Raw genomic sequence first — 14,321 nt, 5'->3', positions numbered from 1 at the left:
GGGAGGAAAGGAAGGAAGGAGGGGAAGGAAGGAAAGAAGGACAGAAGGAGGGAAGAAGGAAAGGAAGGAAGGGAGGGAGGGAGGGAAGGAGGGAAGAAGGAAAGGAAGGAAGGAAGGGAGGAAGGTAGGAAAGAAAAAAGGACAGGAGGAAGGAAGGAAGGGAGGAAAGAAGGAACAGTCAAAACAGACGGGGTCAATTTGACCCGGGAGGACGACATGAAGGTTATATAAATAAAATGTATTAAGTTTCACCTTAGACAACCAAATTCTAATGAGTTCATCCTTGAGTCCAAGATGTTCCTCACATATCACGCTCACAGGAATGGGACGGAAGTGAGGTCGCAGTGATCTTGACCTTTGCCCACCAAATGCTAATAAGTTCTTGAGTCAAAGTGGACGTTTGAGCAGAATTTGAGATAGAAGTTTGCACGCACATCCCAAGCAAAGAGGGAAAGAGCTTAATGCATAAATAAACAGCTCACACACTGGAGCGCTGCAGAGTGTGAGCTGTTTATTTGTTTATTTCTACATGTGCCAAATTTGATGAAAATTCCCTCAAGGCGTTCCTGAAATATCACGCTCATGAGAACGGGATGGACGGACGTGCGGCCAACCTGAAAAACATAATGCCTCTGGCTGCTGCTTTCACGGAGGCACAAAAAGCAGTAAATATTCTGTTATTGTGGAAATTGAACATCTGACACTGTGAAGTTTCACACAACTCCCACAATTCTGTTTGTGTATGAAGAGCAAACAATGCGTCTCTGCTGTGAACAAATTATCAAAGTGTTCACAGTGTGATGGAAAGAAGATAACACACCACACAGTTCTTATGCTGTATTGGCAGGACATTGACTGATGGACAGTGTGTTGAGGAGCGGGCCGGCTGAGAATCGATCGGCTGCCAGTTTGGTTAAAGTCTGATGAGCTCCACTGCAGAAGGTCACACAGTTGGTCAGTCACTCTGCCGCAGAGGGATTAGACGGTGATGACGAACATGATGGATAACAACCATCACAGATGGCAGGGGGAAGGTACAGAGAGGCGAGGCAAGGCATCAATTTAGCTTGAAGTGAGTAAAGAGAATTTAGGTGGGGGGGGGGGGGGGGGGGGGGCACAGAGGTCATAGAGGACTTTATATAAATGATTTTAGTCTAGTTAGGAAAAAAAGTGTCAGGAAATAGCTCATATAGTGGTAGTGATGAAATTATAATTCTTAATTATTAAAATAAAAAACATTTTGTGGGAATTAGGGGGTGAAAAATATAGATAAAATCATCTGTCGTGCTACATGTACGTTTATATAACGATATCAATATATAAACTGAGATTAAAAACATCTGTAAAAAAAAAGAAAAAAGACAGAAATGTATGTTTTTGGGGCTTTTTCCAGCAAATGAATGGTATTATACGGCACGCAGTTTTGCAGCAGCTTCTCTAGCTCTCAGTAAATAAACTAATGCACTTTAACTATATGTTTTAGCCTGTATATGATGTTTAACCTGTTTTAGCTTGTTTTAATTAGATTTAATGATGACTGACAAATAAAGCATCTTGAATCTTGGATCTTGAAATATAAATAGTGACAAATTCATATTGAAATATGATCAGACTCAGCCTTTTTTGAGGATATATACTTCATATGTCATAGTCACCCATGCATTTGAAGCAGACTTAATAATAAATACCATAAAAAAATGCATTAGTCTGTCTGTAGGATGGTATATTCATAGCTAATAAGACATTAGGAATAAAAATGCTGTTACCATTGTCAAAGTAGATGACAGTAGAGTTCCTAGAGACGCTGGGGTCAAAGTTCGCCATCAGTGGAGCGATGTACTGTGTAGCTGTTAGCATCCGGTGGACCACGTCACCAGTATAGATGAACCCTGAGGGAGGAAAAGAGAAAACACATATAACATATAACTGTCTGTAGAAGAGAAATTCAAAGAAGAAGCAGCAATGTGTGATCTTTATTGCATGTAATAGTGTTGTACTGTACATGTTTTGATGAAGTGTTTTAAGGTGGATTTGCCCTTTAGCAACTCATAAAAGCAGACCTCCTTTCCCTCCCTCTATAAAGATGTTATCGGCTGCAGAATCTCTCAGGAAGACAACAAGACCGCCCTCCAGTCCAAAGTTAAAAGTGTCTCATTAAACCACACAGATCACTTCTTTCTCTCTCTGTCTGTGGCCTCGTGCTTTAGGCTGCTTCGGCTAGCAATGCCGATTAATTAGCGCCATTATCTTCCATCAAAAGCAGAAGGGCAAATCATAGGGAGCTTTAAAGAAAGATATGCTGGGGTGAGCAGTTATATATTACCATGGGTTTATGAGTCAGGCTTTCTTATCGTCAACGGGTGTACTTACTCCCCCTCCTCATGTGTGTTTTTACTCAAATCATCAATCATGGATGCTAACGAAGAGGCCATGACAACAAAAAAGGGATTGTTAACTTTTCCAATTTATGTGTCCCGTCAACAAGGCACAAAAGAAATATCCCTCCACAGAGAGAGGCATGCATCATTTAGCAGCCTGTAAACATGGTTATTAATGGACTCCAGAAAAAAGGGGGGAAATGCCCACTATTCATCACAAGGGAACAGTCTTTGCATAAAAAAAAATGCACTGATGACAACAGAATCAAACAGCATCTTAATTTCCCTTCTGACAGACTTTAGCAAAGTCACCTGTCATTTCTAGATTCATTCAAGCTTTTGCCTGGATCACAAAAATGTCCACGAAGAGTAGTGATAGCGAGAGTTTGAGTCACAACAAAGGGAAAACATGGCGTCTGAGTGAGACAGTGTTACGTATCCGGTGTAATGTACCTTTGAAGAGCAGTTTGAAGAATTACAAAAACATGCACAGTGACAGTATCTTAAAATAAAAGGACTCAAAGTGACTCGAGGCATTTATTTTCTCCCTAATGTTCCCACTTTTGTCTTGTTCAACATGGATTTTTATGATGATTCATTGGTGTTTTTATTTAAATGTTTTAATATTTCTTACTGTAAAATGCCTTTATTTTCTGTAAAGCATGCTCTGGGTATGACATGTGCTTTGTTCATACATTTGCCTTGTCTTAAAGGAACAATACAAATTTCATTAAATAGTTAGATGAGAAGACACCACCATCATCTTTGTACACTGAATATGAAGCTTCCACCAGCAGTCCGTTAGCTTAGCTTAGCTTAGATTAGCACAAAGATATGAAACAAGGGGAAACCGCAAGCCTGGGTCTGTCTGAACATAACAAAATCCACCTAAAAGCTCTGGGTATGGCACGTGCTATGTACATACATTTGCTTTATCTTAAAGGAACAATACAAATGTCAATAAATAGTTAGATGAGAAGACACCGCCATCATCTTTGTACACTGAATGTGAAGCTTCCACCAGCAGTCTGTTAGCTTAGCTTAGCACAAAGATAAGAAACAAGGGGAAACAGCTAGCCTGGGTCTGTCTGAAAATAACAAAATCCACCTAAAAGCACCTCTAAATCACACAACATAACATGCTATATCTTGTTTGTTTAATTCATAAAATAACAAAGTATAAAAACTGCAAATTGTGGCTTGACAGTGGGTTAAGCGACAGACTTTTTCAATGATTAGTTGCCGAGAAACCAGGAGAGACACTGATCCAAGAAATAGTCCTTTAACCCATTTGCCAGAGCCATGCTAGCTGTTTCCACTTGTTTTCACTCACTGTGCTAAGCTAAGTAAAGCTAAGCTAACTGGCTGTTGATAGAAGCTTCATTTATCAGACAGACATGAAAGTGGTATCAATGTTTGGCAAGAAAGTTATTAAGCATATTTCCTAAAATTTCTAACCATTCCTTTAAATCATTTTTAGCTCTCTCTAACTAAAGCCTCGAACAATCCAAACATTTGTATTTTGTGAATGGATTCTTGTAATTTTTGGGTGAACTTCCAAGAGAAATACCGTATATAAAGTGGAGCCTGAGGCATGTTGGGGGGGGGGGGGGGGGGAAGCCTTGCTGAGATATGAAAACGATTTTGGGGGGGAAAATCTCATTGAGGCCAGACCTAAAAACCCCTATTTCATGTCACCATATGTCTTCTCGTACAGTGGGAGGGTTACAAAAACACATCTATCACACTGGAAACCAGGAGCAGAGCCTAGCATGAGGGAAATCAATCTTCCCCTAAAGACCTACCTGCTCAGAATTACCTCTATATAGAGCACTGTCAGCACGCGCAGTGAGAAGAGCAGGAAGGAGGGAGTGAAGACGGGACTTTATTTAGCTGTGTGAAGTCCTGACTGTACAGAACTCCAGGAATGAATACGGGGAAAAGATATGGTCTGTAGGGCTTAATAGGAAGAGTTGCCATGGCTACAGTTAATTTAACAAAGCTATAGAAATATTCAAAAAGGGCAAAATAAAAGATAATGAATAAAAATAATAATTTGTTGAAGGCCAATACTGAATATAAATCAAGTGAGTAGTTTCAACCTGCATTCTCTCTAATGGCCAGCAGGGGGCGACTCCACTGGCTCCAAAAAGAAGTCTGATTGTATTAAAGTCAATGAGAAAATTACCCTACTTGTCACTTGGCTTTATTACCTCAATAAACAGTTTCCTACAGTAATTAGATTAAGGTCTAAATCACTAGTTTCAAGTCTTTTTCAATAAATCATGATGTTCATTTTGTAATTATGGTCCCATTTAGAGTAAAATAGACAATAAAGCAGGGTATGCTTTAGGACCTTGTGTAGCACCACTATTTCAGTTCATGAAAGGTTCATGGAGGTTACGTTTTGGTCACCTAAAAAGTCTTGTTGAGCATTCGGTTGTACTAAAAGACTCTCTAAAGGCCCATTTATGCTAACGTTAAAAATGGATACGGACGGAGCCTTCTGTCCGTGCTCCACGTTCATTTCGTCCGTATTTCTGCACGTTTCCATAAAGCTTACGGATACGGGCCTCTAAGGAGTATATCTTGGTTTAATGGTTTTAACCCCATTTTTCACTAGTTAAAATTAGCATTAATGTTAGCGTTATCGCATTTAACCATAGACTGTAAGTGTGCCTTGCTAACCAAGCCAGGGTCAGCTCCACCATCGCCTCAAAATATGGTCACTTCTCATCACTTCTGGCTCCAAAAGATAAAGATGGCGACAGTCAAAATACCAAAGTAAAGGCTTCAAAATGTAAAAGTCCACAAACCAATGGGTGACGTCACCGTGGCTACATCCATTATAATTATACAATTTATGGTATAAATGCTAAAAATGGGGACTTCAAGTTAAGGGATACTGACTTTAACCTTAATAGTCAAGTCTACAACCAAGCCAGACTTCTACTATCTAGGAAGAAGGAAGGAAGAAAGGGAGGGAGGAAAGAAGGAAGGAAGGGAGAAAGGAGGAAAGAACGGAGAAAGAAGGAAGGAAAGGAGGAAGGGAGGAAGAAGGAAGGAAAGGAGGAAGGAAGGAAGGGAGGAAAGGAAGGAGGGAGGGAAGGAAGGTAGGAGGGAAGGAGGGAGGAGAGTAGGGAGGGAAGGAAAGAAGGACATAAGGAAGGAAGGAAGAAAAGGAGGAAGGAAAGAAGGAAGGAGGGAGGGAAGGAAAGAAGGACATAAAGAAGGAAGGAGGGACAGAAGGAAGGAAGAAAAGGAGGAAGGGAGGAAGAAAGAAGGAAAGGAAGGAAGGAAGTAGGGAAGGAAAGAAGGACATAAGGAAGGAAGGACAGATTAAGGGAGGAAGGAAAGGAAAGAAGGAAGGAAGGAAGGAAGTCTACCCAAAAAAATCAGATATCTGAAAGCTTCAGCTCATCCAGAACTCTAACTACTTTATCACACCTATCTTTAGACCCTGAAATGATTTTACAACACTGCTGCTAGTGTTTAAATCTCTGACTGGCTTCCACACCATGAACCCTCAAGAAGTCTCTGGTCTTCCGGGATCGGTCTACTAACTGTTTCCCAGAATGAAAACTAAACATGGTGAGGCAGCATTTAGTTATTACTGCTGCTGCTGCTCACGGATACGGACCAAACGGAGCAGTACCACCGGAAACCATGGGGGGGCAGTGTTGCGGTCACTACTCGATACGTAGCGCTAGTGAGACACGAAAAAGAAATAACAATGGCGGAAGTTTTTTGAGGAAAGGAGGAAGGAACGGAGAAAGAAGGAAGGAAAGGAGGAAGGGAGGAAGAACGAAGGAAGGAAAGGAAGGAAGGACGGACGGACGGAAGGAAAGAAGGACAGAAGGGAGGAAGGAAGGAAGAAAGGAGGAAGGGAGGAAGAAGGAAGGGAGGAAGGAACAAAAGAAGGAAGGGAGGAAGAAAGAAGGAAAGGAGGGAGGAAGGAGAGAAGGAAAGAAGGAAGGAAGGAAGGAGGGAGGGAGGAAAGGAAGGACAGAAGGAAGGAAGAAAGGAAGGAAGGAAAGGAGGGAGGAAAGGAAGGAAGGAAGGAAGGACAGAAGGAAGGAAGGAAGGAAGGACAGAAGGAAGGGAGGAAGGAAAGGAAAGAAGGAAGGAAGGAGGTCTACCCAAAAAAAATAGCTCTAACTACTTTATCACACCTATCTTTAGACCCTGAAATGATTTTACAACACTGCTGCTAGTGTTTAAATCTCTGACTGGCTTCCACACCATGAACCCTCAAGAAGTCTCTGGTCTTCCGGGATCGGTCTACTAACTGTTTCCCAGAATGAAAACTAAACATGGTGAGGCAGCATTTAGTTATTACTGCTGCTGCTCGATGCTGGAACAAACTTCCTGGAATCTGAGAAACGTGCCAACCCTAACTACATTAAACCCAGGCTAGAAAACCTGCTGTCTGCTGCCTTCTCCTAAACTGGTGCAATATGCTGAATGCTCAACTTCAGGTTGTGAATTCTGAAGAGAGGTTTTATTTGCATTTAGATTTTTGTTTAATGCATATTTTTAGCTTTTTTTATTTGTCTCTTCTATTTATTTGTTGCATTTTTATGTTTTTAACCATTGTGTCGTCCTCCCAGGTCAAATTGACCCCGTCTGTTTTGACTGTTCCTTCTTTCCTTTCCTTCCTTCCTCCTGTCCTTTTTTCTTTCTTTCCTTCCTTTCTTCCTTCCTTCCTTCCTTCCTTTCCTTCTGTCCTTCTTTCCTTCCTTCCTTCCTCCCTCCCACCTTCTCTCTTCCCTTCCTTCCTACCTTTCCTTTCTTCTGTCATTCTTTCCTCCCTCCTTCCTTCCTTCCTTTAATTCCTCCCTTCCTTTTGTCCTTCTTTCCTTCCCTCCCTCTCTCCTTCCTTCCTTCCTTTCTTCCTTTCCTCCCTCCCTCCCTCCCTCCTTCTCTCTTTGCTTCCTTCTTTTCCTCCCTCTCTCTCTTTCCTTCCTTCCCTCCCTCCCTCTCTCTCTTTCCTCCCCCTTACCTTCCTCCCTTCCTTCTTTCCTCTGTCCTTATTTCCTTTCTTCCTCTTTTCCTCCATCCCTTCCTTCCTTCCCTCCCTCCTCCCTTCCTTATCCCTCCCTTCCTTCCTTCTTCCTCCCTTCCTTCCTTGACTCGAGGACAACAAACAGGAGGGTTAAAGGTCATTTGTATGCCTTGTGTAGAGCAGCTTGAGTTGCCCGTTTTATAATCTCTCACATGAATCAACAAATACTCCTAATCTGTAGAACGGTATTCAGGTGGGCCCCTACTTTCACAGAGAGCAGATAAAGGCACGCTGGCCTTATGTTATGTCATGGTATATGAATATCAAGCGAATACAACATAGGGAGGCTGCATTGTTGAGTCTACCTGTCTAAATGAAGGTAAACATTAAATGCCATGGTGAAACAAAGAGAGGTGAACGGGTAACTTGGTGTTTGTGTGATGCTGCGTCGGCACTTTCACATCCCTTTATCTGATTGAACGGCGCACGCTGGGCTCGACACAAGTGACTTCCTCTAAATCAGCCTCTATGCATTCCAATCTCAATCTCATATTTACCCAACATTCGCTTCACTTTTTTTTTTTTTGCTGTTTCTCTCTCTCTCTGCTTTTTCTTTGTTCTGCCCGCTTCAGTATTTCTTTCCCTTTCCCTTTCAAACCTCCAGAAAGCTTTAGAAACCTTCCAACTAAACACACACACACACACACACACACACACAGAGACATACACACACACACACACACACACATTTCTGATGCTGCTTTTCTCTCCACAGCAATCTCTTGAAAACACAATACGACTTATTTGACAGTCTAAAGAAAATCAGACAGCCTCTCAAAGGCACTAAAGAGGTGAGAGCTGCAGGGCGCCGCAGCAGAGAGGCAATTCATTCATTACGGCCGTCACTTACAGCAGAGTCCCGGAGAGAAGACGGAGGAGGGATACCAGCAGGGACAATGAGAGGAGAAAAGAGTTGGAGGCTGAGAAAGAAGGTTTAACCCTCCTGTTGTCCTCGAGTCAAGGAAGGAAAGGAGGAAGAAGGAAGGAAAGGAGGGAGGAAGAAGGAAGGAAAGGAGGAAGGAAAGGAAAGGAAGGAGAAGGAAGGGAAAGGAGGGAGGAAGGAAGTGAGGAAAAGAAAGAAGGAAGGGAGGAAGGAAAGGAAAGGAGGGAAGGATGGTGAGAGAGGGGGAGAAAAGAAAAGAGGAAAGAAGGTCAGAGGAAAGAAGGAGGGGTGAAGATGGGGGGAGGAAAGAAAGAGAGAAGGAAGGAAGGAAGGGATGGTGAGAGGGAGACAGGAAAGAAGGAAGGGGGGAGGGAGGGAGAAAAGAAAAGAGGAAGGAAGGAAAGAAGGTCAGAGGAAAGAAGGAGGGGTGAAGGTAGGGGGGAAAGGAAAGAAAGAGAGAAGGAAGGAAGGAAGGATGGTGAGAGGGAGGGAGGGAGAAAGGAAAAGAGGAAGGACAGAGGAAAGACGGAGGGGTGAAGGTAGGGGGGAGAAAAGAAAGAGAGAAGGAAGGAAGGAGGGAGGGAGGGAGGGAGGAAGGAAGGAAGGAAGAATGAAGGACAGAAGGAAGGAAGGAGGGAGGAAGGAAGGAAGGAAGGAAGAAAAGGGGATGGGGAGGAAGGAAGGAAGGGAGAAGGAGGGAGGAAGGAAGGAAGCAAGGAAGGAAGGAAGAAAAGGGGATGGGGAGGAAGGAAGGAAGGGAGGAAGAGAGAGGAAGGAAAGAAAGGGAGAAGGAGGGAGGAAGGAAGGACAGACTGAAGGAAGGAAGGAAGGAAGGAAGGAAGGAAGGAAAGAAGGAAAGAAGGAACAGTCAAACCAGACAGGGTCAATTTGACCCGGAGGACGACAGGAAGGTTAAGAAGGTGAGGATGGAGAGGTGGAGTGAAAGCTTTAAAAAGGGTCTTGATAGGTAGGAGAAGGTGGAGGAGGAGGAGGAGGAGGAGGAGGGGATACGAAGGAGATGAAGGAGATGAAGGATACGGATAATTCTTTCCTTGACTAGCTCTGTTTATGTGTGCTGCTGTCCAAAAGTGCAGAGCTGTGTACGTCCAAGACAAACACCAGCAGGAATTAGCAGTCCCACTAGACTAAAGCTTCACTTTATTGGACGTGGTGTTTAGATAAGTGTTTAGATAAGGTCTTTGTTCCTTCAGTCTGAGCTGTGTTTCATTTTCTGTTTATCGCAGCTGGTCCGAGAACGCCGGAGAGCCAGGACCGCATCGCACCAACCAACGCACACTCATGATTTATGTCTATGTCTTTATTTCTTTTAACCCTCCTGTTGTCCTCCAGTAAAGGAAGGAAGGAAAGGAGGGAGGAAGGAAGGAGGGATGTAAGGAAGGAAGGAAGAAGGAGGGAGGGAGGAAGGACAGAAGGAAGGAAAGAAGGAAGGAAGGAAGGAAGGAAGAGGAAGGAAAGGAGGGAGGGAGGGAGGGAGGAAGGGAGGGAAAGAGAAAGGAAGGAAAGAAGGAAGGGAGGGAGGAAGGAAGGAAGGAGGAAGGAAGGAAGAAAGGAAAAAGAAAGAAAGGACGGTTGGAAAAGAAAACAGGAAGGAAGGGAGGATAGACGGAAGGAAGAAAGAAAGGAAGAAAAAAGAAAGAAAGAAGGTTGGAAAAGAAAACCGAAGGAAGGAAGAAGGAAGGAAAGTTAGAAAGAAGGAGGGAGGAAGGAAGGATAGAAGGAAGGAAGAAAGGAGGATTGAGGAAGGAAAGAAGGGAGGGAGGCAGAAGGAAGGACAGAAGGAGGGAGGAAGGATGGATGGGAAGGAAGGAAGGAAAGGAGGGAAGAAAGGAAGGAAGGAAAGTTAGAAAGAAGGAGGGAGGAAAGGAAGAAGGAAGGAAGGACGAAAGGAAAGAGGGAGGGAGGAAGGACAGAAGGAAGGAAGGACGGAACAGTCAAAACAGACGGGGTCAAAGGTTAAATAAGAAGGAGGATAGATTCAGAGCTATACTGAGTCGACCTGCTCTCGGAGGAAAAGTCCTGACTCGGCACATTTTAAGGTTTTCAGTTTCATAACAGTGACGTCTTTGGACTACTTCTAAATCTGGCAACGATCTCCGTCATTACTGGACAGACCTACGTCCCAACTTTTTAGGACTTGGACACGAAACAACGTCAAAGCCATGACCCTCCAAAAAAATGGAGTTTATATTCTCGTTATTTATTTTGCCAGACGTTTTTTTTTTTTTTTTTTTTGCTGCTTGGATTCAGTTCAGTAGCGATGGTTTTCTTTCTTTCTGTTTTTTCTACTGCAGGCGGTCAGAGTTGAATCTTCTGGCTTCTGTCTGTCAGGGAGATCTTCTCCTCAAGTTTTAAAGCTCTGATCATGTTTAACATAGACATCCCATAATATAACTGTATATAAATCAGTATTTAAATCATCATGATGTTTCAAGCCACTGGTTGCTTTTTCAACATTTAACCAGGAAGGAAGGAAGGAAGGAAGGAGGGGAGGGAGGGAGGGAGGGAGGGAGGAAGAAGGGAGGGAGGGAGGGAGGAAAGAAGGACCGAAGGAAAGAAAGGAACCAAATACTATGAGAGCCTAAACATTATTAACCTTTGACCCCTTCTGTTTTGACTGTTACTTCCTTCCTTCCTTCCTTCCTTCCTTCCTTCCTTCCTTCCTTCCTTCTTTCCTTCCTTCCTTCCTCTCTCCCTCCTTCCTTCTGTCCTTCTCTCCTCCTTTCCTTCCTTCCTCCTGTCCTTTTTTCCTTCATTCCTTCCTTCCTTCTGTCCTTCTTTCCTTCCCTCCCTTCCTCCCCCCTTCCTTCTGTCCTTCTTTCCTCCCTCCCCTTCCTTCCTTCCTTTACCAAATACTATGAGAGTCAAACATCATTAACCTTTGACCTCGTCTGTTTTGACTGTTCCTTCCTTCCTTCCTTCCTCCCTCCCCTCCCTCCTCCCTTCCTCTTTCCTCCCTTCCTAACCTTCCTTGACTCGAGAACACAAAATAAATCAGCATGTATTACCTTCCTTGTATATTTTTCCTTGTGTGGAATAAACAAACCTAAACACTATAAATCATGCTAGTTGCTTTAAGTGTTTCTCTAGCAGATATAAGAGAGGAAACTAATGAGATATACTGTCGAGTATAATCAGTAAAAACTTCCTCATTGCTAATTATATAAAGCATGAGGCTCATTCTAAGAGATAAGGTTGCAAATGATATATGGAGGAAACATCTCACTGTCTGACCAAGATTACCTTCATGTGGTTTTTAAGTTTCAGGTTTGCTTCACACAAGTTTTATGTTTGGTTCCTCATATATATAAAAACTTTAGGTCATAAATACACTAGATTCATCAATATTTAACCCTCCTGTTGTCCTCAAGTCAAGGAAGGAAGGATGGAAGGCAGGGAAAGAAAAGAAGGAAGGAGGGAAGGAAGGAAGGAGGAAGGAAGGAAGGCAGGAAAGAAAAGAAGGAAGGAGGGAAGGAAGTTAGGAAGGAAAGGAAGGAAGGAACTAGTAGTGGATCTACTTTAACTTTCCTGTCATCCTTCCTGTCTATTTTGACTGTTCCTTCCTTCCTCCCTTCCGCCTGTACTTCCTCCCTCCTTCTCTCTTTCTTTCCTTCCGTCCGTCCTTCCTTCCTACCTTCTTTCCTTTCCTCCTCCCTCCTTCTCTTTCCTTCCTTCCCTCCCTCCCTCCCTCCTTCCTTCCTTCCTACCTTCCTTCCTTTCCTCCCTCCCTCCTTCTCTTTCTTCCTTCCTTCTTTCTTTCCTCCTCCCTCATTCCTCCCTCCCTTCCTCTCTCTTTATTTCCTTTTATCCTACCTCCTTCCTTCCTTCCCTCCTTCCTTCCTTCCTCCCTCCCTCCCTTCCTTCCGTCCCCTCCTCCCTTCCTTCCGTCCCTCCTCCCTTCCTCCTTTCCTTCCTTCTTCCTCCCTTCCTTCCTTGACTTGAGGAGGCAGGAGGGTTAACCTTCCTGTCGTCCTCCCGGGTCAAATTGACCCTGTCTGTTTTGACTGTTCCTTCCTTCCTCCCTTCCTTCTGTATTTCCTCCCTCCTTCTCTCTTTCTTTCCTTCCTCTCTCTTTCCTCCCTTCCTTCTTTCCTTCCTCCCTCCCTCCTTCTCTTCTTTCCTTCCCTCTCTCCTCCTTCCTTCCTTCCTTCCTTCCTACTTTCCTTCTTCCCTCCCTCCCTCCCTCCCTCCCTCCCTCCCTCCTTCCTTCCTTCCTACCTTCCTTCCTTTCCTTTCCTCCCTCCCTCCTTCTCTTTCCTTCCTTCCTCTCCCTCCCTCCCTCCCTCCCTCCCTCCTTCCTTCCTTCCTTCCTACTTTCCTTCCTTTCCTCCCTCCCTCCTTTCTCTTTCCTTCCCTCCCTCCTCCTTCTCTCTTCTTCCTTCCCTCCCTCCCTCCTTCTTTCCTTCCTTCCTTCCTTCCTTTCCTTCCTTCCTCCCCCCTCCTTTCCTCCCTCCCTTCCTTCCTTCTTCCTCCCTTCCTTCCTTGACTTGAGGACAACAGGAGGGTTAAGTTTCTGCTTCAGACATATCTACATCATATCATATTCCTTCCTTCCTTTCCTTCCTCCCTTCCTTCTTTCCTCCCTTCCTTCTTTCCTCTGTCCTTCTTTCCTTCCTCCCTCCCCTCCCTGGTTCCACATATGTTAAAGCTTTTGATCACAAACATTTCTAGAGAGTTCTTGTTCTCGTCTTAATGCTCATGTTTGTATTCTGCTTGTAAAAATGTGACAGCTGGTCTCGTCGACAGCGAGCCGCAGCTGGATATCCGTCGTCGCAGCTGTCGGTGGTCAGATCGTATATCATCGTGTTCACAGTCTCTACATGCCGATCTCTCCACACACACACACACACACACACACACACACACACACACACACACACACACACACACACACACACACACACACACACACACACACACACACACACACACACACACACACACACACACACACACTCCAGCACACAGCGGACTCTCTGTGTTTGACCGTTACCGAGCCGACGGCACGCTGACAGTCTCTGAAACATTCTGCTACACTGGATCAATAACAGCTCTCTACTTAACGACATTTACCTTTAATTTCTACTTTATTCCTTCTTATAATGTTCATGTTTCTCTATATTAATGAGCTGCTGCAGTATTCCTTCCTCCCTTCCTTTCCTTCCTTCCTTCTTTCTTTCCTTCCTTCCTTCCTCCCTTCTTTCTTTCCTCTGTCCTTCTTTCCTTCCTTCCTCCCTTCCTCTTCCTTCTTGCTTCCTTCATTCCTTTCCTTCCTCCCTTCCTTCTTTCCTCTGTCCTTCTTTCCTTTCTCCCTTCCTTCTTTCCTTTCCTTTCCTCCCTTCCTACTTTCCTCTGTCCTTCTTTCCTCTGTCCTTCTTTCCTTCCTTCCTCCCTTCCTTCTTTCCTCTGTCCTTCTTTCCTTCTTTCCTCCCTTCCTTCTTTCCTCTCTCCTTCCTTCATTCCTTCCCTCCTTCCTTCCTCCCTCTTCTTTTCCTTTTTTCCTTTCCTTCCTTCCTCCCTTCCTTCTTTCCTTCCTTCCTCCCTTCCTCTTTTCCTTTCTCTCTCCCTCCCTTCTACCTTCCTTCCTTCCTTCTTTCCTCTGTCCTTCCTTCCTTCCTTCCTTCCCTTGTCCCTTGCTTCTTTCCTTTCCTCTCTTCCTTCCTCCCTCCCTCCCTCCCTTATACCTTCCTTCCTTCTTTCCTCTGTCCTTCTTTCCTTCCTTCCTCCCTTTCTCTTTTCCTTTCTCTCTCCCTCTCCCTCCCTCTCCCTCCCACCTTCCTTCCTTCTCTCCTCTGTCCTTCTTACCTCCCTTCCTTCTTTCCTCTTTCCTTCTTTCCTTCCTTCCTCCCTTCCCCTTTTCCTTTCTCCCTCCCTCCCCTCCCTCTTCCTTTCCTTTTTTCCTTCCTCCCTCCCTCCTCCCTTCTACCTTCCTCCTTTCCTTCCTTCTTCCTCCCTTCCTTCCTTGACTGGCTTAAAA

General features: G+C 44.3%; 1 protein-coding gene across 1 annotated transcript in view; it reads right to left on the bottom strand.

Annotated features, from left to right (window-relative positions):
* LOC128382821 (plexin domain-containing protein 2-like) overlaps nt 1-14,321 on the bottom strand; it is an 85,685-nt gene that overhangs the window by 52,959 nt on the left and 18,405 nt on the right. Inside the window, 1 exon segment of the mRNA XM_053342822.1 lies at nt 1,767-1,889. Coding sequence (XP_053198797.1) covers nt 1,767-1,889 — 123 coding nt within the window.

The sequence above is a fragment of the Scomber japonicus genome, chromosome 21 (genome assembly GCF_027409825.1).
Source record: "Scomber japonicus isolate fScoJap1 chromosome 21, fScoJap1.pri, whole genome shotgun sequence".
Taxonomy (NCBI): Eukaryota; Metazoa; Chordata; class Actinopteri; order Scombriformes; family Scombridae; genus Scomber; species Scomber japonicus.
The sequence above is the reverse complement of the archived record's forward strand: the minus strand, read 5'-3'. Positions and strand labels throughout refer to the sequence as shown.